At 38.2% G+C, this 27,917-nt stretch overlaps 1 protein-coding gene across 5 annotated transcripts in view; it reads left to right on the forward strand.

Annotated features, from left to right (window-relative positions):
• The window catches only part of LRP6 (LDL receptor related protein 6), a gene marked incomplete at its 5' end in the record, with an annotated part of 178,027 nt that overhangs the window by 19,320 nt on the left and 130,790 nt on the right, over positions 1–27,917 (forward strand). For all 5 annotated transcript variants that reach the window (XM_079714740.1, XM_079714741.1, XM_079714743.1 and 2 more), the window contains one exon: positions 1,206–1,599. In XM_079714740.1, the coding sequence (XP_079570866.1) occupies positions 1,206–1,599 (394 nt within the window). The remainder of the gene's footprint in view (positions 1–1,205; positions 1,600–27,917) is intronic.

Genomic DNA, 27,917 nt, shown 5'->3' on the forward strand with positions numbered 1-27,917 from the left:
TAGAGGAAATGCTTTCAGTTTTTCATCATTGAGAATGATGTTTGCTGTGGGTTTGTCGTATATGGCCTTTATTATGTTGAGGTAGGTTCCCTCTATGCCCACTTTCTGGAGAGTTTTTATCATAAATGGGTGTTGAATTTTGTCAAAAGCTTTTTCTGCGTCTATTTAGATGATAATATGGTTTTTATTCTTCAGTTTGTTAATATGGTATATCATACTGATTGATTTGCATATACGGAAGAATCCTTGCATCCCTGGGATAAATCCCACTTGATCATGGTGTAGGATCCTTTTAATGTGTTGTTGGATTCTGTTTGCTCGTATTTTGTTGAGGATTTTTGCATCTATATTCATCAGTGATATTGGTCTGTAATTTTCTTTTTTTGTGGTATCTCTGTCTGGTTTTGGTATCAGGGTGATGGTGGCCGCATAGAATGAGTTTGGGAGTGTTCCTTCCTCCGCAATTTTTTTGAAGAGTTTCAGAAGGATGGGTGTTAGCTCTTCTCTAAATGTTTGATAGAATTCACCTGTGAAGCCATCTTATCTGGTCCTGAACTTTTGTTTGTTGGAAGATTTTTAATCACAGTTTCAATTTCATTACTTGTGTTGGTCTGTTCATATTCTTTATTTCTTCCTGGTTCAGTCTTGGTCCCCATTACTTTTTATTGTATGGATATTATCACTGTTTGTTCATCCATTAGTCTGTTGATGACATTTGGGTTGGTTCCAGTTTGGGTTATTACAAAGAAGCTGCTGTGAACATCATGCACAGGTCTTTGTATTGACATATACTTTTATTTCTCTGAAGTAAATATCTAGTCTTTTAAGAAATTGCCAAACTGCTTTCCAAAGATGTTGCACCATTTCACAGCCCCCCCACCCCCACCCAGGAGAGTATGAGTGGTCCACTGGCTCCATATCCTTGCCAGTTCTTGGAATGACCAGACTTTTAAAAATTTCATCTGACAGACATTTTAACAAGAAAAGACTGTCCTGGTAGGATTAATTTCCCCTCTTGCAACTCTTTTGTATTTAAAATGGTGCAAAAATAATGCTTTGTGAAAAGATTTTGACAGTTTTCTATACATTTATTTACTCTTTATTTTTGATAGTATTTGCTCACTAACACTGATTTGAAACTCAATTTATAGGAACCAAGACATTTCCTTTGTTTTGACTTACATATTTTTCTTTTTTTGTTCTAGCGGCCCCTTTGTTGCTTTATGCAAACAGACGGGACTTGCGATTGGTTGATGCTGCAAATGGCAAAGAGAATGCTACGATTGTAGTTGGAGGCTTGGAGGATGCAGCTGCGGTGGACTTTGTGTTTGGTCATGGCTTGATATACTGGAGTGATGTCAGCGAAGAAGCCATTAAACGAACAGAGTTCAACAAAACTGAGAGTGTACAGAATGTTGTTGTTTCTGGATTATTGTCCCCTGATGGGCTGGCATGTGATTGGCTTGGAGAAAAATTGTACTGGACAGATTCTGAAACTAATCGTATTGAAGTTTCTAATTTAGATGGATCTTTACGAAAAGTTTTATTTTGGCAAGAGTTGGATCAACCTAGAGCTATTGCCTTAGATCCTTCAAGTGGGTAAGTTTTGCATCATGTACAAAGGTTATTGTATCTCCTTCTCTTGGCTGTTTTCTCTCCATTAGCATAGACACCCCTTACCTCCAAGAGAAAAGAAACATCAGACCCCAGTTTTAGATTCTTTGGGCTTCTTTGTCAAGTAGATTTGAATGTGGGAAGTTAGGTCATGTTCTGAAAGTAAGGTGTGTCTGTAAATAGTTTTGTGTTTCTAGTATCACTTATGGGATAGCCATGTTTATAGTTCTTGGTTTTTCTTCTGCATTTATTTTTTATAATTATGAGGATAATCAGAAGGTGGAGAAGAAGGAATGATAATGAGTAGTATTTGATAGCTCAAGATTATGTAAAAAATCTTCTGAATCTTATACCTTTTATTATATACACAATTGTTTTGTAATGCTAGTGTTTTTTATATTAAACTGATTTTTTTAATATGTCAGTGTTGAATGAAAAATAAAAATTAGGTTGTTAAATAACTCATTTTTAGTTAGCTAGACATGTATTTGCCATAAGAGTTTATTTTCTTCCTAAATATTTGTGTTTTTATTATACATATATTTTTAGTGCAGATATTCTGTACAGAACCACTGATTTTTCAGAAAGCTGTCTCTAATTTGGGCAACACAATGTATAGGGAGACCATGGTATCCTATTACTTTTTTCTTTTTTGGCCACACTGGGCGTGGCATGTGGAACTTCCCCAACCAGGGATCAAACCCGTGCCCCCTGCAGTGCAAGTGCGGAGTCTTAACCACTGGACCCCACCAGGGAAGTCCAAAAGTTTATTTTCTAATAGAAGAGAAACTTAAAGCTATGGGCAGATCTTACTGTAAAATGTGAACTGTGTCCTCAGGTGCTTCTCTGTTACTGTGTTTCAGTCCTGCCATATACAATTCCTTGCTGTTTATCTATTGAATACATTGTCATGCCAGAGTCTGTCATGGCTAGGTATAGATAACTAAACATGAACCTGAAATGAGTTACTAATAATTGTTTAAAATCTAAAGATAAATAACCTGTGAATAACTTTTTTAGTACTTCATTTTCTTTGACTTTCAAGTATGTTGGAATGCTTTAAAGCTCATTTATAGAAGGCAGTGGATTAATATTATGTAATAAATTAAAATTCGGGAAAAATGAAAGAAAGGTTTATATATGCTCCTTTCTCTTGATATCAGGCCCTTTTTGGTGACAAAAGTTAAAGAAGATACAATGTTATAGGAAAATGAAAAGTCTTTTCTGACTATAAAAGGTAACATGGGCAATGGTGAGTGAAATTTTAGGGTGAGAAGTTCTAGAAAATACATATATATTATGTATACTTTATATAATACATAAAAAATGTATTTTTAGAGGGGCATTAAGAGGTATCTGCTAAAGTCAGATGGTCTTTTAATAAAGCATCAGAAAATATTATACTGACTCTAGTGGTAGGAAAAAGGTTTGTGTGTCCCAAGGAGGTCACAGATGTTGAATGTGCGGTAAACTGTGTTGATTGAAGAATTTGCTTCTTGAGAACTTGCAAGGTATTTTTGAGAAATGGAATCTGTTTTGCCAGCAAAGTTCGTTAAGTCTCAGGGAGTGTTGAAATGTTTCTGAGGTTACTGCTTCACAGAACACACAGGGTTTTGGTGCTTTCAGTGGTTATTAGGGAGTAATATGTTGATGAAAAGATAAATAGTTCTTTTTTTTTTCCCCATTTTTGACAGATTCAATCTTATAACTCTAAGGGTGATGATGGAAATTTCCCCAAATATCTGTTAAATGGTTAGTATGTTCAGAGCTCTGCTTTTTGTGTTCTTCTTGGGCAGAGGGGGAATATCTTTAAGGATTTACTATTTTATTTAAGGAGAGAAAACTTAGGAGAGAGAACTTTTCCTTTTTCAAAGCATGTTTATTTGCATTATGTAGTATGTATGTGGAGAGGGAAAGAGTGGTAAAGGAATTAGAAGGGCCACAGAACCCTTACGGAGGATGGGTGGATAAAATAGATGATCACAATTCTGGAGTAACATCTTATTTCTCTAAGGGATAATGATAGTCAAGGGAGATGAATTTATAGGCAACTATTGAATATTCAGGAGCTGATAATTTAATAAGTAAATGAATCATTCTCATTTTGTCCCCTAAAACTGAGTTTTACTTCTGGGTGGCAGGTCTGATAAGTGTCTTAGGAAGTAAGTTTGCCGTATGATTAAGAAGTATTTACATTAGTGTTTCCGTGGCTTGAATATTTACCAATATTTAAAGTTTGAATTTGCCAAAGACTCAGCTGGTAAAGGATACTGGAAGAATCAATAATAATGTGCTTTGAAGGTAGAAAGTACTGTTATTTAAGCTTCTAAGGGATGTTTAGTGAAGAATATGTATATTTTTCCTGAGGCCTAAATGGGGGTGTGGTCAAACACTCAAAGAAATGTCTTTCATTATTTTTGATTTCTGTAGTTAGTGTTGAGTGTGTTTGTGTGTGTAAATTCACTCTCCCCCCCTTTAACAGTTCTTCTAAAATTTCTTTTAATTTTTTGAAAGTTATTTTGTGTCAGATGGCTATTTTTTAAATTGTGCAACTGGAAGCAAATAGAATGCAGACAAATGGCATCATGTGGTAATTAGCATGATGAAGCGTATTTAAAATTATATTTTAAACTTACGCATTTAAAAATATATTTTATCAAACAGTTTTTCGGTATTGATCTTAGGTTTTATGTTAATGCTTTTAGTTTTAATGGAGTAGTAATGTTGGATTGAGTATATCACTTATCAGACAGAAGAGATGATTTTCAGATTTATTTTTTAGGGGAAAAATGAAGTTTGTTTTCCAGAGAAAGTACATGAAAACAGAGCTGAGGAAAAAGGTGGCTTTATCAGAGTTCCGGGATCCTGGGTTATGAGGTTCAGAAGAGCTGACTGAGCTCTCTCACAGCAGCTTATGTAAAAGGAAAGCTATTGAATGACTGGTATTGTTTGAACCCTGGGAACTGGTGCAGAAATCTGTGTGCTTTTGGATGTATGGAGTTCTTTGTGCAGTCAGTCCATTTAGCCTAGACTGAAGGAAGATTTTTATTTCCCTCCCTAAATTTGGCCTCTGTTAGTCTGAGATTTTTTTTCTTTTGAGTGACTGGCAGTGTAGAATTTTGAATAAGGAGCAGGAAAATGTGTGTATGGAAATTGTTCCAGAAATGAACAACCATAGTTACAGAAAGCAGTATCCTTACTTTATAGTGAGAGGTGATTCCTATGTGGCTGCTCCTAATGGTGGGGCTCCTTAATCTGATCCACAGTGACTGTACTAATCTTAGTGATGCTGAGGACCTGCTGTTTCAGGTACAAATAAAGCAGTTCTAAGGGCTTTTTATTTGTTAAGGATCTGTTCATATTCCAAATCATTTTGGATATTTTTTAAAAAGTTAAATTTTAGGGGCTTCCCTGGTGGCGCAGTGGTTGAGAGTCCGCCTGCCAATGCAGGGGACGTGGGTTCGTGCCCCGGTCCGGGAAGATCCCACATGCCGCAGAACGGCTGGGCCCCTAAGCCATGGCCGCTGGGCCTGCGTGTCCAGAGTCTGTGCTCCGCAGTGGGAGAGGCCACAACAGTGGGAGGCCCACGTACTGCAAAAAAAAAAAAAAAAAAAGTTAAATTTTAGTGATTCAGTCTGAAGTGAATTCATACTGAATAGCTTTGAATGATACATATTTTTAGAAGTACATTTTTATCATTGTTAAGAATAATATTAACAAAACTAAAAGTTCTGCTTTAAAAATGCTTGCAGAACTAGTTCAGTGGAAAAAGAATGATTTATAATTTCCTTATCAATTATGTACATATAATTGTCATAACTTGAGTATGTTTAAAAGTATTTTCTATACTGGTATATCCCAGGTGACTAAAATAGTTCCTGCCACATAGTAAGTATTCAGTAAATATTTCTGAGTGGCTGGACTTTATATTTTCTTTTATAATTCTATTAATTATCCTTGTTAGGGACATTTGTTTTCTAAGCAAATGTAAATTTTAGTATGGTCCTGTGAATTCTAAATCACTATGGCTTTGATTGTAATTGTTAATTTAAAACATAATTAAGATTTTTAGTCTCTTCATTTGAAGTTTTCAAGACCATATTTTATAAAAATACACTCACTGGAGCATGTTTCGTGTCACATCTTGCTCTGTTATTTACCAAGCAAGTTACTTCATTTTCTTGGACTGCAATTTCCTCATCTCTAGAATGAGTTCCTTTCAATTTTGACATTACTTAAGTTTTAAAAGTCAGACATATAAAGAAAGTACTCTAATTTTAAATTTATTTTTATTTTTGGCTGTGTTGCTGTGCGCAGGCTTTCCTCTAGTTGCGGCGAGCGGGGACTACCCTTCGTTGCGGTGTGTAGCCTTCTCATTGCGGTGGCTTCTCGTGTTGCGGAGCATGGGCTCTAGGCGCGTGGGCTTCAGTAGTCGTGGCACGCAGGCTCAGTAGTTGTGGTGCAGTGACTTAGTTGCTCCGTGGCATGTGGGACCTTCCCGGACCAGGGTTCAAACCTGTGTCCCCTGCATTGGCAGGCAGATTCTCAACCACTGTGCCACCAGGGAAGCCCTAAGAAAGTACTCTAATTTTAAAAATCATATTTTACAGTTACATATTCAAGTCTAATTTAGGTACGTTACACTTAGAATTGTGTTTCTGCAGAACAGATTCTTCTTAAAATTTTGTTTCTACTGCCCTTATTGCATATGTCATCACACTTTTTTAAGGTTGTTTTACCTCTAGTTTAAACTTCTTTTCCAGTTCCACTTGATGTGAACTGAAAAATATTTTAAAATGTTGAAGGATTTTTTTTGTATGAAGAATGGAAAATGTGGCCCATTACTTTTAGGCAGACTATATATATTCAGATATGTTTGGAGATAGGTGTTTTTGAGATTATCTAAAAATTAAGAGAGTGTGTAAGAAAAGCCACTAATGAAGGAAATCTGGATAATAGGTTTAGCTTTACCAGCCTCTGGGATAGGAATCAAGGCCCTTGGAAGTGAAAACATTTTTTTTTAAAGAATAAGTAAATGTGATGAATTGGGCGATTGGGATTGACATGTATACACTGATGTGTATAAAATTGATGACTAATAAGAACCTGCTGTATAAAAAAATAAAGTAAAATTCAACAATTAAAAAAAAGAATAAATAAATGTGTGTGTATATTTATATGTATTCTTAAATGTTAGTGTTGGTCTTTCCTCTTACAAACATCTTAACCCTCATCCAGTTTTTAATTCTTTATATCTAGTGATATACATCACGTCTCAAATTGAGTTTTGATTATGTGGTCTGATATTATTATGTTCTGTATCTCCAAGGCCCACTTTTATTGAAGGAATATTGAAAGGGAGTATTTGCAGTATGACCTAGCCCAGTCTCTTAATAGCTTTCTTTTCTAAAAGCTATCGTTGCTTGCAGCATTGACCTTTTAATTTATCCTTAACAAGGAGAACAATGAACAATGAAATTTTATGAGAGTAAAGAATAGGATACCTTTAACTGAGTTCTCTGCATTTTGGAGATCTTACATACCCTTGCTGTATTCCAGTATGATTGGCTCTTTATAAACTATAGCAAATTAGTTTGATTGCTCCTGGTATTTCTGTCAGTAAACCTTTAAGATTTTGGAAGGAGGAGTCTGTGATAGCTAATTTGTGAAGTAGGAATAAAATGATTGTCTTTAGGGCTTCCCTGGTGGCGCAGAGGTTGAGAGTCCGCCTGCCGATGCAGGGGACGCGGGTTCGTACCCCGGTCTGGGAGGATCCCACGTGCCGCGGAGCGGCTGGGCTCGTGAGCTATGGCCGCTGAGCCTGCGCATCCGGAGCCTGTGCTCCGCAACGGGAAAGGCCACAACAGTGAGAGGCCCACATACCACAAAAAAAAAAAAAAAAAAAAAAAAAAAAAAAAAAAAATGATTGTCTTTAGTATTTTTTTTTTTGCAGCATTTGATATTGATACCATATTCCTTTTAGAAATTTTCTCTTAAGACTTTCTCATTTTTATACTGTTGGTTTTCCTACCACTTGGACCACCCTTTTCCTTTCTTTATTAACTCTAAGTTTAAAATGCATCATTTTCTGTATTCTTTTCCTAAGATCATATCCATTTCCATAGTTTTTGCACAGAAGCAGATAGCCAGTTATCCATAAAGCTCCATATCCTGAAGCACTGGTTCTGAGTATGAAATATCTTGCTCTGAACTCTCAATAACTTACATTTTTAAAAGTGTCCTGGTCAATTGGGGAAGCCTATTTTCTGCCCATTAAATCCTGGGACTGGTAGGGGATTTTAAGGATCTTCTAGCTAAATGCCTTCACTTTTTGGCTGAAGAAACTTACGCCTTTGGCTAAAATAAGAGAAAGTCAGATACTTGGTTGAGATTTTCCAGTTCCACGTTTGGTGCTTTTTTCATCACGAAAGGTATCTTGCTGAAGCCATGTTTTTTTGCACCTTTAATTACTTTAAAAATGCAACATGGTAGCTTTATTTAAAGGAGGATTTTATAAATTCTGTGTTTTTAGATTTATTCACTGTACTAATTTCTTATTTTATTATATTTTTTTGCATCCCACTTAATCCATTTGTGTTCAGTTTCCTTCTGCTTGCAGTATGTTCTTTAATATTCCTTTCAGCAGAGGTCTGTTGATGGTAAACTCTTGATCTTTGTCGAAAATGTATTTATTTTGTCCTCATTCTTGGAATGATAATTATTTGATTATAGAATTCTTTGTGATAGTTATTTGTACTCAGTCCTTCAAGGGTATTATGACTTTAATTGTTGCTGTGAGAAGTCTGCTGTTTCTAATTATTGTTGCTTGGCAGGTAATTTGTTATTATTTTTTTTCTGGTTGCTTAAAAGCAGCCCTTAAACATCCCTTAATTTAAAAAAATTTATTTTATTTATTTGCCTTATTTATTTATTTTTTTTGGCTATGTCAGGTCTTAGCTGTGGTGTGTGGGATCTTTGTTGAGGCAAGCCGGATCCTTTTTGTTATGGCGCGCAGTCTGCTTGGACTTCTTTCTAGTTGTGGTGCCCAGGCTCCTCTCTAGTTGTGGTGTGCGGGTTTTCTCTCTCAAGTTGTGGCACGTGGGCTCCAGGGCGTGTGGGCTGTGTAGTCGTGGCGCACAGGCTTAGTTGCCCCGCAGCATGTGGGATATTAGTTCCCTGACCAGGGATCGAACCCATATCCCCTTTATTGGAAGGTGGATTCTTTACCACTGGACCACCAGGAGAGTCCCTAAACATCCCTTAATTTTTTAAAAAAATTTATTTATTTTTGGCTGCTTTGGGTCTTCACTGCTACACGTGGGCCTTCTTCCATTGAGGTGAGCGGGCTCATTGCGGTGGCTCCTCCTGTTGGGGAGCACAGACTCCAGGCAGGTGGGCCTCAGCAATTGTGGCTCACGGGCTCTAGAGCTCAGGCCCAGCAATCTTGGTGCATGGGCCCTGCCGCTCCGCGGCATGTGGGATCCTCCTGGACCAGGGCCCGAACCCATGTCTCCTGTGTTGGCAAGCGGATTCCCAACCACTGCGCCACCAGGAGAGCCCAATTTTTAAAAAATTAATTAATTAATTAATTTTAAATTTATTTTATTTTTGGCTGCATTGGGTCTTCGTTGCTGTGCACGGGCTTTCTCTAGTTGCGGCGAGTGGGGGCTACTCTTTGTTGTGGTGCACAGGCTTCTCATTGCAGTGGCTTCCCTTGTTGCAGAGCACAGGCTCTAGGTGCACAGGCTTCAGTAGTTGTAGCATGCGGGCTCAGTAGTTGTGGCTCACGGTCTCTAGAGTGCAAGCTCAGTAGTTGTGGCGCACGGGCTTAGTTGCTCTGCGGCATGTGGGATCTTCCCGGACCAGGTCTCAAACCTGTGTCCATCCCCTGCATTGGCGGGTGGCTTCTTAACCACCGTGCCACCAAGGAAGCCCCATCCCTTAATTTTTGATATTTTGCAGCTTTGTTCACTTTGTGTCTAGATGTGGCTATGTTTTTATTTATTCTGCTTAGAACTCTTGTTTCTAGAATGTAATCATTATTATTTATTAATTCTAGAAAATTATTATCCATTATTTTCTTACTTACCCTCATTCTCTTTAGTTGCCTTTGGATGTCCTGTTTGATGTATGTGGACCATGTAATTTTCTGCTCCTTGCCTCTTAATCTTGCTTTCATATCTTCTATCTCTTTATCTCTCTAGGCCACTTTCTGGTTAGTTTTTGCACGTGCCTTCCAGATAATTAATTCTTTCTTCAGCTGTGCCTAATTTTACAGTTTGAGTCAGTTGATTTTTTAATATCAGCAATTGTATTTTGCTTTTCTAGAAGTTCTTTGTGCCCCTCATTTAAAAGACTTAGTATGAGAAAATGTCAGCCTACATGAAAGTAGAGAAAATAGTGTTATCAATAATATTAGACTTATAAAAAAGTTACAAAAATAGTGTATAGTTCTTGTATAACCTTTACCTAGCTTCCCCTAATATTATATTTTATGTAATCATAGAATAATTATCTTAGATCAGGAAATTAATGTTGATACAATACTATTAACTAATCTGTAGACCATATTTGAATTTCTCCAGTTTTCCCACTAGAGTCCTTTTTGTGGACTAGGATCCCATGTCGCATTTAGTTGTTATTTCCTTAGTCTTTTCTAATCTGGACATTTAACCAGTCTTTGTCTTTGTAACCTTGACCTTTTGAAGATTACTGGCCATTTTGTAGAATGTTCCTCATTTAGGATTTGTCTGATGTTTTCTTGTGATTGGTTATACATTTTTGGCATGGCAGAGGTCGTGTTGTGCTCTTCTCTGGGCATAATATCAGCAGGTGCATGATGTAGATACTGGTGATGTAACATTTGATCACTTGCTTATGGTGTTGTCTGCCAGGTTGGTTTTGGGTTTTTTTTGTATTTACTTTTTCCCCCCTTGTAATAAATATTTGAAGCTATGCAGTTATCCTGTTTCTTATACTTTTCAGCACTTTTTGATGGTTTTTGCCTGCAACAGTTGTTACTGTGGTGTTTGCCAAATGGTGATATTTCTAGTCCCATTGTTCCTATTACATGCATTATGAGTTAGAATTCCATCTTAAGGAAGAGCTTTCCTGTCTTGCCTATTTATTCATTTATCCAATTATTTATACTAGTATGGACTTGGGCATTTATTTATTCTATAGGTTATAATCCATTAGTGTCATTTATTTCTTGCTTAGTGTTGTCCCAGATTTTGCCATTGGGAGCTCTTCAGGTTTGCTCCTGTGTCCTTTTGACAGGCCCTCATCATTTTTTAAACCCTTTTTTTACTATCTGCATAGCACAAGATGTTCCAGATTCGACTTGTCCTTCTTCTGCTTCACCCTTACAATCAACCATTTCTCCAAGGGGCTCTGTTCTCCTTTGATTGGAAAATGGTATTGAGAAATTATGATCTGGAAGTTCGGTGTGTTCATACTGGATTTTCGTTGCTTTTAAGTCCTCTCAGTGGACAGAGTTAAGAAATACATGTATGTATATACATACACCTAGTCTGTGTGTTTCTAAATGTATATACATATTTTAAAAAAAGAGTTCGTGTTGATATCTCCAATTCCAAGGATACTGCTTACAGAATTGTGTTATAGTCTTCTCCCCCCCACACCGTTTGTTTAGTAGGTTGTTTTTCCAGTCTTTGATAGTGACAAACCTGGTCCTCATTGTCCACAATGTATTTTCTTATTTGCTCAATCCTAGTATACAAGAATTTCAGAATTGCTAACCTCTACTCTTGTGAGAAACAAATTTATTGTCTAGAATACACTACTATGAAAATACTGTCAGTAGAGTCGAAATACTGTTTTCCAAATTTATTTAGGTAATTTCTTTTCTTTCCCACCCACTGCAGTGTGGCATTTGTAATATATTTATTACTGTTTGTGTCCCATTTTGAATCCCGCCCCCCATATCCTGGTTGATTTTAATTATCAATTTATTTGGGGGTTATGTGAAACAATTACCATGTTTCTAAGAGTTAGAAATAACACAAAAAGCTTTACTCAGAGTAGTGTCCGTCCTCCCTATCCTTCTACCATGGTCCCAGTTTCACTTTCTTTCCAGCTTGTTCCCGTTTGTCCTCTAGGATATCTTATTATCATTTATTTCTGGTTTTATCTTCTTGGAATTCTTTTTTTGCGCAAATGAGCTGATACATATAAATTTTCTTATTATATTCCCTTTTTTTCTTACATGAAAGAAATACTCAAGACTTTTTTTGCACTTTCTTTTTTAACTTAATAATATATCCTGAATATCACTTCATATCATTTCATAGAGCTCTTCCTCATTCTTTTTTTTGAGACTGCCTATAATTGCATGGTGCGACTATAGCATAGCTTATTCAGCTACTCTCCTGTGTTTAGAAATTTAGGCTGTTTTGTTAGCTGAGGTGTTTTAAAGCAAATCACACAGTGACATCTCACTTTATGTTGCATCTCTGAAAAATAGACATTTTTCTCCATAACCACAGTACCATTGTCTTCCACACACCCCAAATGCACAAGTCTTTAATATTATAGTTTATTTATTCCATATTCTGATATCTTTCATAGCCTCAGAAATGCTGTTTTATAGTTGGTGTGTTTGAATTAGGATTTAAAACAAGGTTCATAAGTTGCATTTGATTATGTCTCTTTAAGTTTCTCTATAACAGTACCACCATCTTTTTATTCCTCTCACCCTCTTGACTTACTGAATGATTCTACAGTTGTCTTGTAGAATGTTCCAGATTTTTCTTTTTTTTTTTTTTTTTGCGGTACGCGGGCCTCTCACTGTCACAGCCTCTCCCGTCGCGGAGCACAGGCTCTGGACGCGCAGGCCCAGTGGCCATGGCTCACGGGCCCAGCCACTCCGCGGCACGTGGGATCCTTCTGGACCGGGGCACGAATCCCCATCCCTGCATTGGCAGGTGGACTCTCAACCACTGCGCCACCAGGGAAGCCCATAGATTTTGGGTTTTTTAAGAGTTATTTGGATGTTTGACTTATTTTTATTCCTTTACATTTCTTTCTACCTACCTATTTATCTATCTATCTATTTATTTATTTTTGGCTGAGTTGGGTCTTTGTTGCTGTGTGCGGGCTATCTCTAGTTGTGGCGAGCAGGGGTTACTTTTCGTTGCGGTGCGTGGGCTTCTCATTGCAGTGGCTTCTCATGTTGCAGAGCATGGGCTCTAGGTGTGCGGGCTCAGTAGCTGTGGCTCGCGGGCTCTAGAGCGCAAGCTCAGTAGTTGTGGCGCACGGGCTTAATTGCTCCGCGGCATGTGGGATCTTCCCGGACCAGGGCTCGAACCCGTGTCCCCTGTGTTGGTAGGCGGATTCTTAAGCACTGCGCCACCAGGGAAGCCCTCATTTACATTTCTTGTAAAATTAAAATTTATGATAGGAAACTTGGTTTGCAACGAATTCAGTGTTTTGGCACAAATGTTTCATAGGTAGTACTGAGTACTTTGTATTCATCACATCAGAAGTGTTTTGTCCTACTTGTAGTGATGCTAATATTCAGTAGATTCAGATGATGAAAGTTAATATTCTTATTATAATATTGAGCGTTTCCTCTTATATCCTTCATGCAATCTGTGGGATGATCCTTTTGTACCATGCCAATATCGAGTTCCTCATCTGTTGATTGTTTTAACATCCACTGAGTATCAGTTCTTGTATTGTTGTGTTAGGGATGTCTGTTACTGTTTTATGATGTCTTGTCCCATGTATTTTAGTTTATCTTTTATGTATTTTAATCTTAAAGTACTTATAAATGCCTATCAGATTGTTCAGTTGTCTGAAGTTCTTAGAAATCCACTTCTGTTCTTTGCTATATTTGCTGATTCTTAAGGTGAACTGTTTCCTTAGGTGTTTTATAGGTTTGAATTGTGAGCTGATCTTCAGAGGGGTTGTCTATGAGAATTCTGAGTGGCTTCTTGGCGGGGCGGGGTGGGGGGCATATTACTCCAGAGACGTTTGTTTTTGCCAAGCACCCTAGAGGTGTTTCCAGGGACCACTTTATTTTTAAACTGAAGTATAGCTTACATCTACTAAAATGAACAGATTTTCAGTGCAGTTTTTTTTTTTTTTTTTTTTTTTTTTTTTGCGATACGCGGGCCTCTCACTGTTGTGGCCTCTCCCATTGCGGAGCACACGCTCCGGACGTGCAGGCTCAGCAGCCACGGCTCACGGGCCCAGCCGCTCCGCGCCATGTGGGATCTTCCCGGACCGGGGCATGAACCCGTGCCCCCTGCATTGGCAGACGGACTCTCAACCACTGCGCCACCAGGGAAGCCCCTTCAGTGCAGTTTTGACATGTGTGTATACCTATGTTATCACCCTGTTCAAGCAGAGAACATTTTTTCTATTTAATTTTTGGAATTTGGAGTTCCTGTACAACGTAGATAGAATAAATTCAAACTCTAAACCTATGTGAGGGCATCTTGTGCTTACAAAGTCTTTGGTGTTTTTTCCACATTTTCAGAGCCTAGGCCAAGACAGAAAATTTCTTTGCCTCCTTCTACCAATGGCAGATTTTTCTACTTCATTGTTCCCCAAGGGTCTGTGCTTTGTGCAGATATCTTACTTCTAACCCAGTGCTTCTTGTGTGTCAAGGCCTTGTCTTTTTCCCTGCTTTGCCACTGAAACAGAAGTTCCTCAGTTTCTGAGATGAGAATAACCTGCAGGGTGGCTGTAGCATCAAGCGTGTACTGCTTTTTATTTCCCTATTAATTTTTGGCTCTCTAAGAGATTTCCCCTACTTTCATACGTTAGTTGTACATTTAAAGGAGTGTTTATGTATTTTTATTTTGTGTATATATGTGTATCAGTCCGTTTGGGCTGCTATTACAATACACCACAGACTGAGTAGCTTATAATGATAGAAATTTTATTGTTTACAGCAGTGGCCCCCAACCTTTTTGGCACCAGGGACCGGTTTCTTGGAAGACGGTTTTTCCACGGGGGGTCGGGGGATGGTTCAGGCAGTAATGCGGGTGATGGGGAGCTGCAGATGAAGCTTCGCTCGCTCCCCCGCCGCTCACCTCCTGCTGTGTGGCCCTGGTTCCTAACAGGCTGTGGACTGGTAGCGGTCCATGGCCCAGGGGTTGGGGACCCCTGGTGTACAGTTCTGGAGGCTGGGAGGTCCAAGATCAAGTGCCAGCGTGGTCCACTTCTGGTGCGGGCCCTCTTCCTGGTTCATGCACCTTCTTTCTGTGTCCTTATGTGGTGGAAGGGCCTAGGGGTCTTTCTGGAGCCTCTTGTATAAAGCACTAATCCCATTCATGACAAGCTCTGCCCTTATGACTAAGCACCTCCCAGAGGCCTCACATTCTAACTACCATCTTTGAGGATTTCAGTACAGGAATTATGAGGAGACATAAACATTCAGACCATAGCAATGTATAAATCAAGTAAAAAGACTTACCAGTGGTTCTAGGTGTTTTGTAAAAGGAGGGTTTTCTGGTTATGCTGTTATCAAATTACCAGAAATAGAAATTCTAACTTTTATGTTTTAAAATATTACCTTTTCTTATTGTGGATATATGTGAATGTTAGTTGGGCATTATTCATACTTACTAATATGTGTACTAATGACTTCTTTTAATTATAGGTAGGATTATATAAGTAACTTCAAGGATCATGAAGTGGTTTATGACCTGGTATAGATCTGGTTCAGTTAGATTTTATGACTTAATTCTAAATGTTGTCTTAATTAGTCACCTTTTAATGTAATTACATCTTGTAAAGGGTGAAAATGTATCCCTCTTGTTTAGCTTTATTGAAACTGAACATTTCTGAGTATTTTTGTTAGGGGAAGCTGGATTCAAATTAAGTATACATACTAGATTAGGAGTCTGTAAATATTTTGGAAAATATATTATTTTTTCCTTACCTAATCATAGAAATTATATGCTTGGGATTGTAATAAATTTGTGTAAAATGGCTGATATCTAGTCTGATTGACAGTTGAGATATTTTTACTTTATTGGCATAAGAAATTTTGATGTCTTGAAAACTCACTGTTTTCTTTACTTACTTTAATTACTTCCTAATTAAAATGAAGCCTATCTTCTACCCTTTACTCCATTTAAAAATTATTTTCCAGAAAGCATTGCAAATGGATATCATGCCAGATACAGCAATAAAATTACATTTGTGTGGAAACTAGTGAACAGCATATAGCAGCCTGGCACTGGTTTTCATGATTTTTGATGAATAGCAGATGTGCACACTCTGGCAAAGCGGAGCTGTAACCACATGTATTTAATTTTTCAGTATCAAGTAGATATGTTTATATTCTCTTAATTCAAAGCCCAGATAGAACCCAGAGCCAAAATAAATTAGAGGCCAAACAGACTACATAATTGGAGAGTTAGCAATAATTGTTGCTGAAGAGAGATTTCTCTTACGTGAGCCTGTAACTTGGCTTTTGAGAAGCCATAGGAGATATTTATCAAACACTCTTGCATTTCCTAAAGGATACTTTAGGTATCCTTTTGGCTTTTAAATATGCGATAAAAAGTGTTTGTAGAATATATTACACAACTAGTTGAATTTAGCAACTTTATTGTTAAGTGCTTTTAGGTAACCATAGGTTACTAAGCTAGATTAACTGCCCAAACAAAAACAGAACAACTAAGCCAAACCAAACTGACTCCTTAATATGTGTACCCCAGTTATTTTTTATTTTTGGAAAGAGTCCAAAATAAAATGATGTAGTCAAGGAGTTCACCTCATAGTCTTAATTTTTAGGCAGCTGGGTTAAGGGGGGAGGTTTTCAGGCCTCAGTGTCAAATACTCTTTTCTTCATTTTAATAATAGAAAATGTTTATGTGATACCCTAGCAGGTAATCTGGAGAGTTTTTTTTTTTTCGTCTTTTTTCTCTGCATCCTGAAGCCTCTATTCTGCTGGCGGTCTTGATCTTCTCCATCCTACTAGTTGTTCTTTAAATAAAACGTTTACATCTTTCTCTTATTGGCTGGTGTGCATCCCCCCCTTTAAGGAGTGACTGTCTTAAAGGAGTAGCCCCTAAATATTGTTGTTTATTAAATCTAACACCTTAGTTTGTCATTCAAGCTTTTAGCAGGTGCCTTTTACCGTATCATCCTGATTTTTTCATATTCTCTTATGCAACTTAACAGTGAGAGCCAGAGTCTGTATATATGCTATATATTTTAGGGCTGGAAATAACCTTCCTCACCTCCCCAATGCAGATATAACTCTTGATGACTTATTGACATTCATTGCCCCATGATGCTTCTTGTTGGCAGCTCTACCCCAGCTGTGTAAAGTTTCTGGAAATTTTGAAGTCATAGAGTCATTTTGAAAAACGACAAACTTCTAAAGGATTCAATTTTGCTTTAAATTATGGAGTATAATAGATTAATGGGAAAATTATAAAGTTAAAAAACTTAACTGGGAATTTAAAAATCTCTTTTGTAAAGTTTACTTACAATTTTTCTAGGTCATATAATCTCTTTATGATACATAGACTGAACCTTAAATTTCTTCCAGTACCTAGAGTAGTAGAGTCTCATATTTATAGAGATATTGTGTATTTGTGCCATGTCTGGATTACATACGAGGGCAGAGCATGCTAGTCTTGTGCTGCACTTTTACTAAGGGATATAAATTGATATTCATTTGACAGTGTTAAAATGTTGTAATTCAACTTTGTCCCCTCACCTGGCCCAAATAAAGCTCTTAGGTAATCAAACTCAAAATACAGAGTAAATCCTCTGTATCTACTTTGGATATGGAGGATACTTTGATTTTGGAGGACAGATAGCAGTGGATGTTCTTTTTCCCCTCTCTCCAGGGTTTTTCTCCTCCCCTCATGTTGAATGATGATTTTGGGTTTGCAGAAATGGAATTTCCAGTGATGAGATCGGCTGCCATAGTTGTCCAACATCACATATCTGTACAAGGATCCTGAGCGGGGTTCAGTAGCTTCCATTCCGTTTGAATCAGCTTCAGTGCTTCATCCCCGAGTGCCATGAATGTTTCTCTCCTGGATCTCCAGGGCCCATTGCCATTTTTTTCCGCACTCTCTAGAAAAGGACAAAGTCTCATAAAGCAGATTCTGAGCCTGAAACATAGGAAAGGCTATAGTGTGACCGTTGTGGAGAAGACCCAAGCAGGGAGCCTCATTCTGCTGAAAGGTCATTGTATTGACTGGAGACATTTTAGGAATAACATTTACTGTAATCTCTTTCAGTCTCTCTTTCTTATTCCTTCCTTTGGGCACATAATTTAGCTGCCTTTGGGGAGCTCATGTGCCACAACTGCTGAAGCCTGCGTGCCCTAGAGCCCGTGCTCCTCAACAAGAGAAGCCACTGCAGTGAGAAGCCCACGCACTGCAATGAAGCGTAACCCCCGCTCACCACAGCTAGAGAAAGCCGGCACACAGCAACGAAGACCCAGCGCAGCCAAAAATAAATAAAATTTAAAAAAAGAATAAGAAAAAGAGAAAAGTTTTTTGTTTGACATTCGTTCATTCCTTCTCTAATACTCTTTTTTTTTTTTTTAATGTAGATCTGAGTTTCTTACCCGTATCATTTTCCTTCTCTCTGAAAAACTTCGTTTCTTGCAAAGCAGGTCTATAGGCAATAAATCCCCTCAATTTTTGTTTTTCTGAGAAAGTCTTTATTTCCTCTTCACTTTTTTTTTTTTTTTTTTTTGCGGTACGTGGGCCTCTCACTGTTGTGGCCTCTCCCGTTGCAGAGCACAGGCTCCGGACGCACAGGCTCTGCGGCCATGGCTCACGGGCCTAGCCGCTCCATGGCATATGGGATCTTCCCAGACCGGGGTACGAACCCGCGTCCCCTGCATGAGCAGGTGGACTCTCAACCACTGCGCCACCAGGGAAGCCCTCCTCTTCACTTTTTTTTTTTTTTTTTTTGCGGTACGCGGGCCTCTCACTGTTGTGGCCTCTCCCGTTGCGGAGCACAGGCTCCGGATGCGCAGGCTCAGCGGCCATGGCTCACGGGCCCAGCTGCTCCGCGGCATGTGGGATCTTCCCAGACCGGGGCACGAACCCGTGTCCCCTGCATCGGCAGGCGGACTCTCAACCACTGCGCCACCAGGGAAGCCCTCCTCTTCACTTTTAAAGGATAATTTTGCAGGTTACAGAATTCTAGATTGGCAGGTTTTTCCCTTTCAACTCTTCTAAGTATTTCACTTTTCCTGCTTGCTGTTCTCTGAGCTGCTTAGATTTGTGGTTTGGTATCTGATACTAATTTGGGAAAATTCTAAGTTATTAGAATATTCTTCAAATTAGAATATGCTTCAAATAGCTCTTTCTCTTTTTCTTTGCCTTCTGGGATTCCCATTATGCATATGATATACCTTTTGTAGTTGTCCCACAGTTCTTGGATATTGTGCTCTCTTTTTCCCCCCAATCTTTTTTCTCTTTGCTGTTTAGTTTGGAAATTTCTGTGGACATTTTATAAATGCAGAGATTCTTTCATCAGCTGTGTCCAGTGTCCTAATGAGCCCATTAAAGGCATTCATTTCTGTTATAGTGTTTTTGATCTCCAGCACTTCTTTTTTTTTTTTTTGCTTTATAACAAATTTAATCAGTTATACATATGTTCCCATATCCCCTCCCTTTTGCGTCTCCCTCCCACCCTCCCTATCCCACCCCTCCAGGCGGTCACAAAGCACCGAGCTGATCTCCCTGTGCTATGCGGCTGCTTCCCACTAGCTATCTACCTTACGTTTGGTAGTGTATATATGTCCATGCCTCTCTTTCGCTTTGTCACAGCTTACCCTTCCCCCTCCCCATATCCTCAAGTCCATTCTCTAGTAGGTTCCAGCATTTCTTTTTGTTTCTTTCTTAGAATCTTTCTGGTTCTGTTATCCGTCTATTCTTGTATGTTGCCTGTTTTTTTCCATTTGGGTCCTTAGCATGTTAATCATAGTTGTTTTAAGTTCCTGGTCTCATAATTCCAACATTCTGGTCGTATCTGAGTCTGGTTCTGATGCTTGCTCTGGCTCTTCAAACTTTTTTTCCTTTTAGTAAAGCCTTGTATTTTTTTTGTTGAAACCTGAACATTATGTACTGGGCAAAAGGGACTGCAGTAAATAGGCCTTTAAGAATGTGCTAGAAGAGGGGATATGTTCTGTAGTTCTATGAGTAGGTCTCAGTCTTCTAGTGAGTCTTCTAGTTCTGGGCTGGGAGCTTCACAAATGTGTCTGTTTTTTTTCATCCCCTTAGGTGGGGCAGGATAACTAGAGGGGACTGGAGTTGGGTATTTCCCTCCCTCTGGTCTGATAAAAGCCCAATAGGTTAGGGTAAAATAGTTTCTCTTGAGGGCAGGCCTTGTTAAGAAGAATAGAATACTCTGATGTAGTTCAAAAATTATTATTTTTTTCCTTCCCATTGCTGGAAGCATGAGGGGATTTTTCTTTGATCTTCACAGTGAGGACCTGGTAGAGTTCCTGGAGGAAAAATGCACAAAAGTGTGAGGGCCACCTCATGACTGGTCTCTCTGGAGTTTTTAACTTTCAGATTTATCTACACTAAGTCTCTAGCAATTCATCAGTTACAGTTTAGATTTTACTACCCTGCTACTGGTTCCCACATAGTTTTCTGCTCTGGTAAATTATGATTCTCTGTATCTGCCTGTCTGTCTCTCCAATTTTTGGATCAGCAGTTTGCTCTGTGACCCAATTCTCTGATGGATCTAAGAAGAATTGTTGATTTTTTTTAAGTTCACGTTTTTGCTTGTTAGGATGGAGTGATGGTTTCTAAGCTTCTTACATGCTGGACTAGAAACTGGAAGTCAGGGCTTTTGCTTTTTTTGCATTAAAAATCTAAATACATGAAGCTTAAGTAATGCAATATTTATTAGTTAGAAGAATCTTACATAATATAATCTGGAATCTTAATTTCAATAGATGAGTTCCAGACATATTCAGAGGTTCTGCTTTGGATTGGGGCAGGCATCCAGAAAATAGAACCTGTATGCTCTTATATCTTATTTATATCCTTAGTCTAGTTCCCTAAGCCATTGGTATTGGGTCTAATAATACTTTTATTTATTACCATAAACTGTTTATCTCCAGTAAACAGATACTGTTTAGACTGACTTTGTTTAAGAATCCTTACAGTGAGACTGAACTAAGTAAGTGAATCCACATCATCTCAGTTTATATATAAGAAGACTGAAGTGGAAATGAAAGCAGTAAAATGAATTCATAACTGTCTTTTTAAATTTTCACTAATTTTATTAATGATAGAGGCTTAAGTGAAACTCTCAGAACTTGGTTGTAAAATAAGATATGAAATCTGTTTCCTTATAACTCTGTAACATTTTCCTTTGAAGCCTAACCATGAGCAAACAACTGTTAGCAATCTGAAAGTAAATTTTCTGAAATGTCTCCTCAGAGATTGAAAACAGTGTTACGTGCATGGAGATAAGCCTACAAACATGTAGACTGTGTACTCTGTTTAGTAGAATTAAAGAGGACTTTGGAAATGTGTATGTTTGCCTGAAGAATGAGTAGTAAAATTTTTTGTAAGCTGTTACATGTATAGAGAAGATGAGAAGCATCATAAAAGAGCACACTGTAAATTTGTTAAAACACATAGAACTCTACAGCAGAAAGTGAACCTTAACGTGTGCAAATTAAAAAAACAAACATGTAGTTGGTTAGAGGATCCCAGGATGAAATGCAGACTGAGCCAAACAAATCTAACTCTATTAGAAATGTACGAAAAAAATCTCACTGAATATAATGGGGGAGAAAAGGTACTGTCCTAAGTAACTTTGGAAATGCACGGAACCTGTAAGACTAAAGGCAAAAGGAGCTGCACATAAGTAGTGTATTCAAGTTGATAATGTTGCTTCCCATAGAGGAATGGTTAACAATTCTGATTCTATACTAGAATTCAACAAGTAAGATAGGTGGTAGGTGGTGGGAACCAGGTTTCTTACTGTTGGAGTGGGAGGTTACAGACAAGCAAGGGAAGGAGGCTACAGTGATCCATGTAGTAGTGCATTAGAATTGGAGATATTAGTATAAGCTCATATTTAACTTACTATCGATATAAGTATACATCTTTTTTTTTTTTTTTTTTTTTGTGGTACGCGGGCCTCTCACTGTTGTGGCCTCTCCCGTTGCGGAGCACAGGCTCTGGACGCGCAGGCTCAGTGGCCATGGCTCACGGGCCTAGCTGCTCCGTGGCATGTGGGATCTTCCCGGACCGGGGCACGAACCCGTGTCCCCTGCATCGGCAGGCGGACTCTCAGCCACTGCGCCACCAAGGAAACCCATAAGTATACATCTTAAATGAGTTTAGTTCATTAACCTCAAAGCAATCAAAAATAGAAATTTCAGCCTTGGAATTAATCGTATTTTTAAATGAAAAAAATTTTATAATTTATTTTTATTATTTATTTATTTATTTTGGGCTGCGTTGGGTCTTCGTTGCTGTGTGTGGGCTTTCTCTAGTTGCAGTGAGCAGGGGCTACTCTTCATTGCAGTGCGCGGGGCTTCTCGTTGCAGAGCACGAGCTCTAGGTGTGCAGCTTTAGTAGTTGTGGCTCGTGGGCTCTAGGCACGCAGGCTCAGTAGTTGTGGCGCACGGACTTAGTTGCTCTGTGGCATGTGGAATCTTCCTGGATCAGGGCTCAAACCCATGCCCCCTGCATTGGCAGGCGGATTCTTAACTACTGCACCACCAGGGAAGTCCCTTAATAGTTTTTTATAATCAAGGTGGGCGTAGTTGAAAAGTATATTATAGTTAATATTTTAAGCATTTGCCTTAAGAAGTATTGCAGGATTTGTCAGATCTTACAGAATGGGACAGTCCTAAATCCAGACCTAAGTATTGCCAGTCATATTGTTGAATGCCTTCTGTTAGGAGGGAGATTTGTATTGATACAAATACAAATCCCTTGATCATAGAATCATGATTGTATTTTGCAGTATTTGTAATTTTATTTAAGTTATTGTTCAGTATATGTGGTATGCTCCTTCGTTCTCTCTCTCTCTCTCTCTCTTTTTCTCTCATTCCCAAGGGGAAACACAGCAACGGTGTTTGACTGGAGGTCATACTTGTACCTAATTTTCAATTAAGCAGTTTGTGGAAAGACTTTGTAGAATGGCCGTTTCCAAGTCATTCTGGGAGGCTGAGATAAATGGCTATAACGTGCGTATAAAGATTTGGGAAAATTCAGATTCTGTTTTTTCTTTTGATGAAAGGAAGGGTTTGAATGAAATAATTGGGGAAATATTTCTTTAAAACCTTGGAGTGTCTTTATAATTTTTATGCTTAGCTGATGGCATGAATACTTACTACTTTTCTGGGGAGAATGATTTAAAATATTTTATCTTGGTGTTGGACTGTGTCAGCTATAATTTCGGGTTCAGAAAATAGAGTCACAATATGATTGAGATTTAATTGATGGTTTTTCCAAATTGACCTAGGAGCATTTTGCCAAATGCTTTATAGATTTATCCTAGAAATACTGCTTGGTGTTTTCTAGAGTTGTGTATACTACGATTACTATGTATTTACTGTGTATTTTCTGATGTTAAAAAGACATTTATAAGGAAAGATAATACTTGAGTTTTATTCTCTTATTACAGCGTGGATTCTGATTTAGTAGTTCTAGTGGGGAGCCTGAGATTTCTCTGAGGCTGTTGGTTCGTGGACCACACTTGCAAGGTGTTAGAGCTAGGGGTGGGCAAATGTTTTCTGCAAAGGCCCAGTTAGTAAACATTTTAGTCTTTGTTGGCCACGTATGGTCTCTGTTACATCTTTCTCTTTTTTCTTTCTTTTTTTTTTTTTTTACAACCCTTTAAAAACGTAAAAACCATTCTTAGCTCATGGGCCCATACAAAAACAAGGCACAATCAGATTTGAACCCTTGGCCATAGTTTGCCTATTCCTGTTTTAGAGAAAGGGCATATGCGTTTAGTTTGATAGAAACAAAAATTCTAGAATTGGTGTTTGTCATGACTTTTCAGCATTTCAGATGATCATGTGATTTTTCTTTGCCCTATTAATGAGGTGAATTATTGCTGATGGTTCAGAAGCTTTTTGTTGTTGTTTACAAAAGTTTGTTTTTCTTCTTTTAATAGGGGTATAATTTTACATACAGTAAAATTCATCCTTTTTATTGTATGGTATTTTGAATTTTGACAAATGAATATAGTTGTGTACTGTTAAAGGTGAACAAAGCTGGACCCTAGTTAAAATGGTAAGGACACATTTTAATCAGTGATACATTCCTGCAATACGGAAAAGACTCCAGCGTGAATGGAGCTTGGCTTTGATTGGTACAGCAGTGACCTAGCGTTTTAAAGGGAGAATGAAGGCATTGAGAACGGGTGAGAAGGGGGTTCAGTGGAGTCAGGGAAGCAATAAATAACAGGAGGCTGGAAGGGGAGCTTTTTGTTATTGGTCCACGTGAAACTATCTGGATTGGTTAATTGCTGCTTATCCAAAGCTCTTACCATCCCACACGTCCTGCCAGACAGAAGCCCTACGTTCAGGTGTTGGCTGGAACACACAGTAAATTCTTTCGGCAGCTTTGAGTTTTTTTAGGCAGATATTTTAAGAGGGGCTGGAGGTATCCTAGGGATGCAGCTATGAAGCTATGTTAGTGTTTTGTTCAAGTCTTTATAGGCCATGGTTGAGGCATCGTTGAGGAGGGGACTCAGGAGCATGGCTGGAGGTTAGTTAGAGAGTCTCTGTCAGCATCACCACCACAATCAAGATACAGAACTGTTCTGTCATCACCTTCCCCCTCCCCCCCCCAGTTTCCTTGTGCTCTGTTGTGCTTACCTTCTTGCCTAACCCTTGGCTCCTGACAATTACTGATTTGTTCTCTCTTCCTGTTGTCTTTTCCAGAATGTCCTATAAATGGAATCATACATTACATAGCTTTTTGAGACTGGCTTCTTTGACTCGGCGTAATACATTTGAGATTCATCTATGTTGTTGTGTGTATCAGTAGTTTTTGTTGTTGTTGTTGTTGTAGCTGAGTGGTATCCCATTGTATTGATGTATTGCAGTTTGTCCATTAATCAGTTGTTTCCAATTTTGGCAATTACAAATAAAGCTACTGTAAACATTCGTGGACAGGTTTTTTTGTGAACATAAGTTTTCACTTCTCTTCCTGCTCTTGGGTAATACCCAGAAGTTAGCTTGTTGGGTTCTGTGGTAACTATAATTAACTTTATACAAAACTGAAAATTTCCTGAAGTGGTTATATAGTATTTTATTCCCACTAGCAGTGTATGAGAGTTCCAGTTGTTCTGCATTGTCACTGGCATTTGATAATGTCAGTTTCCGTCAGGTCATTCTTATACGTATGTTGTGATCTCACTGTGGTTTTAATTTGTATTTCTCTAATGGCTGATGATGGTGAGCATCTTTATATATATTTAATGTATTTGTGTATCTTCTTGGGTGAAATATCTGTCAGATGTTTTGCCAAGTTTTATATTTTTTTTCTTAATTATTGTTGAGTTTTGAAAGTTGTTGACATACAGTCTGGATACAAGTCCTTTATCAGGTATGTGTTTGATAAATCTTTTCTCCTAGGCTGTGGCTTGTCTTTTTACTCTCCTAACAGCATCTTTCAAAGAGCAGACATTATATGTTTTGATTATCAGTTTTTTTCTTTTAGGGATTGTACTTTCGGCTTTTAGTATCAAATCTTGGAAATCTTTGCCTAACCTAGGGTCACAACAATTTTTCTCCTGTGTTTTCTTCTAGAAATGTTAGGTTTTACATTTAACTCTATGACCCATTTTGAGTTAATTTTTTAAAAAACATTTTTATTGGAGTATAACTGCTTTACAGTGGTGTGTTAGTTTCTGCTTATAACAAAGTGAATCAGTTATACATATCCCCATATCCCCATATCCCCATATCTCTATATCTCTTCCCTCTTGCATCTCTTTCCCTCCCACCTTCCCTATCCCACCCTTCTAGCTGATAACAAAGCACCGAGCTGATATCCCTGTGCTTTGCAACTGCTTCCCACTAGCTATCTATTTTACATTTGGTAGTATATATATGTCCATATATACACTACCACTCTCTCACTTTGTCCCAGCTTACCCTTCCCCTCCTCGTGTCCTTAGGTCTATTCTCTAGTAGGCCTGCGTCTTTATTCCCGTCTTGCCCCTAGGTTCTTCATGACCTTTTTTTTTTTTCCCCCAGGTTCCATATATATTGTGTTAGCATACGGTATTTGTTTTTCTCTTTCTGACTTACTTCACTCTGTATGACAGACTCTAGGTCCATCCACCTCACTACAAATAACTCAAATTTCGTTTCTTTTTATGGCTAAGTAATATTCCATTGTATATATGTGCCACATCTTCTTTATCCATTCATCTGTCGATGGACACTTAGGTTGTTTCCATGTCCTGGCTATTGTAAATAGAGTGGTAATGAACATTGTGGTACATGACTCTTTTTGAATTATGGTTTTCTCAGGGTATATGCCCATTAGTGGGATTGCAGGGTCATATGGTAGTTCTATTTTTAGTTTCTTAAGGAACCTCCACACTGTTCTCCATAGTGGCTGTATCAGTGTACATTCCCACCAACAGTGTCTGAGGGTTTCCTTTTCTCCACACCCTCTCCAGCATTTATTGTTTGTAGATTTTTTGATGATGGCCATTCTGACCACTGTGACATGATATCGCATTGCAGTTTTGATTTACATTTCTCTAATGATTAATGATGTTGAGCATTCTTACATGTGTTTGTTGGCAATCTGTATATCTTCTTGGGAGAAATGTCTGTTTAGGTCTTCTGCCCATTTTTGGATTGGGTTGTTTGTTTTTTGATATTGAGCTGCATGACCTGCTTGTAAATTTTGGAGATGAATCCTTTGTCAGTTGCTTCATTTGTGAATATTTTTTCCCATTCTGAGGGTTGTCTTTTCGTATTGTTTATGGTTTCTTTTGCTGTGCAAAAGCTTTTAAGTTTTATTAGGTCCCATTTGTTTATTTTTATTTCCATTTCTCTAGGAGGTGGGTAAAAAAGGATCTTGCTGTGATTTTTGTCATAGAGTGTTCTGCCTATGTGTTCCTCTAAGAGTTTGATAGTGTCTGGCCTTACATTTGGGTCTTTAATCCATTTTGAGTGTATTTTTGTGTATGGTATTAGGGAGTGTTCTGATTTCATTCTTTTACATGTAGCTGTCCAGTTTTCCCAGCACCACTTATTGAAGAGGCTGTCTTTCTCCACTGTATATTCTTGCCTCCTTTATCAAAGATAAGGTGACCACGTGTGTGTGGGTTTATCTCTGGGCTTTGTATCCTGTTCCACTGATCTATATTTCTGTTTTTGTGCCACTACCATACTCTCTTGATTACTGTAGCTTTGTAGTATAGTCTGAAGTCAGGGAGCCTGATTCCTCCAGCTCCGTTTTCTTTCTCAAGATTGCTTTGGCTATTCGGGGTCTTCTGTGTTGCCATACAAATTGTGAAATTTTTTGTTCTAGTTCTGTGAAAAATGCCAGTGGTAGTTTGATAGGGATTGCATTGAATCTGTAGATTGCTTTGGGTAGTACAGTCATCTTCACAATGTTGATTCTTCCAATCCAAGAACATGGTATATCTCTCCATCTGTTGGTATCAACTTTAATTTCTTTCATCAGTGTCTTATAGTTTTCTGCATACAGGTTTTTTTGTCTCCCTAGGTAGGTTTATTCCTAGGTATTTTATTCTTTTTGTTGCAATGGTAAATGGGAGTGTTTCCTTAATTTCTCTTTCAGATTTTTCATTAGTGTATAGGAATGCAAGAAATTTCTGTGCATTAATTTTGTATCCTGCTACTTTACCACATTCATTGATTAGCTCTAGTAGTTTTCTGGTAGCATCTTTAGGATTCCCTGTGTGTAGTATCATGTTATCTGCAAACAGTGACAGCTTTACTTCTTCTTTTCCGATTTGGATTCCTTTTATTTCTTTTTCTTCTCTGATTGCTGTGGCTAAAACTTCCAAAACTGTTGAATAATAGTGATGAGAGTGGGCAACCTTGTCTTGTTCCTGATCTTAGTGGAAATGGTTTCAGTTTTTCCCCATTGAGGATGATGTTGTCTGTGGGTTCATCATATATGGCCTTTATGATGTTGAGGTAAGTTCCCTCTATGCCTACTTTCTGGAGGGTTTTTACCATAAATGTGTGTTAAATTTTGTCAAAAGCTTTCTCTGCGTCTATTGAGATGATCATATGGTTTTTCTCCTTCATTTTGTTAATATGGTTGTCACATTGATTGATTTGCGTATACTGAAGAATTCTT

Source organism: Hyperoodon ampullatus (assembly GCF_949752795.1).
Source record: "Hyperoodon ampullatus genome assembly, chromosome: 11".
Taxonomy (NCBI): Eukaryota; Metazoa; Chordata; class Mammalia; order Artiodactyla; family Ziphiidae; genus Hyperoodon; species Hyperoodon ampullatus.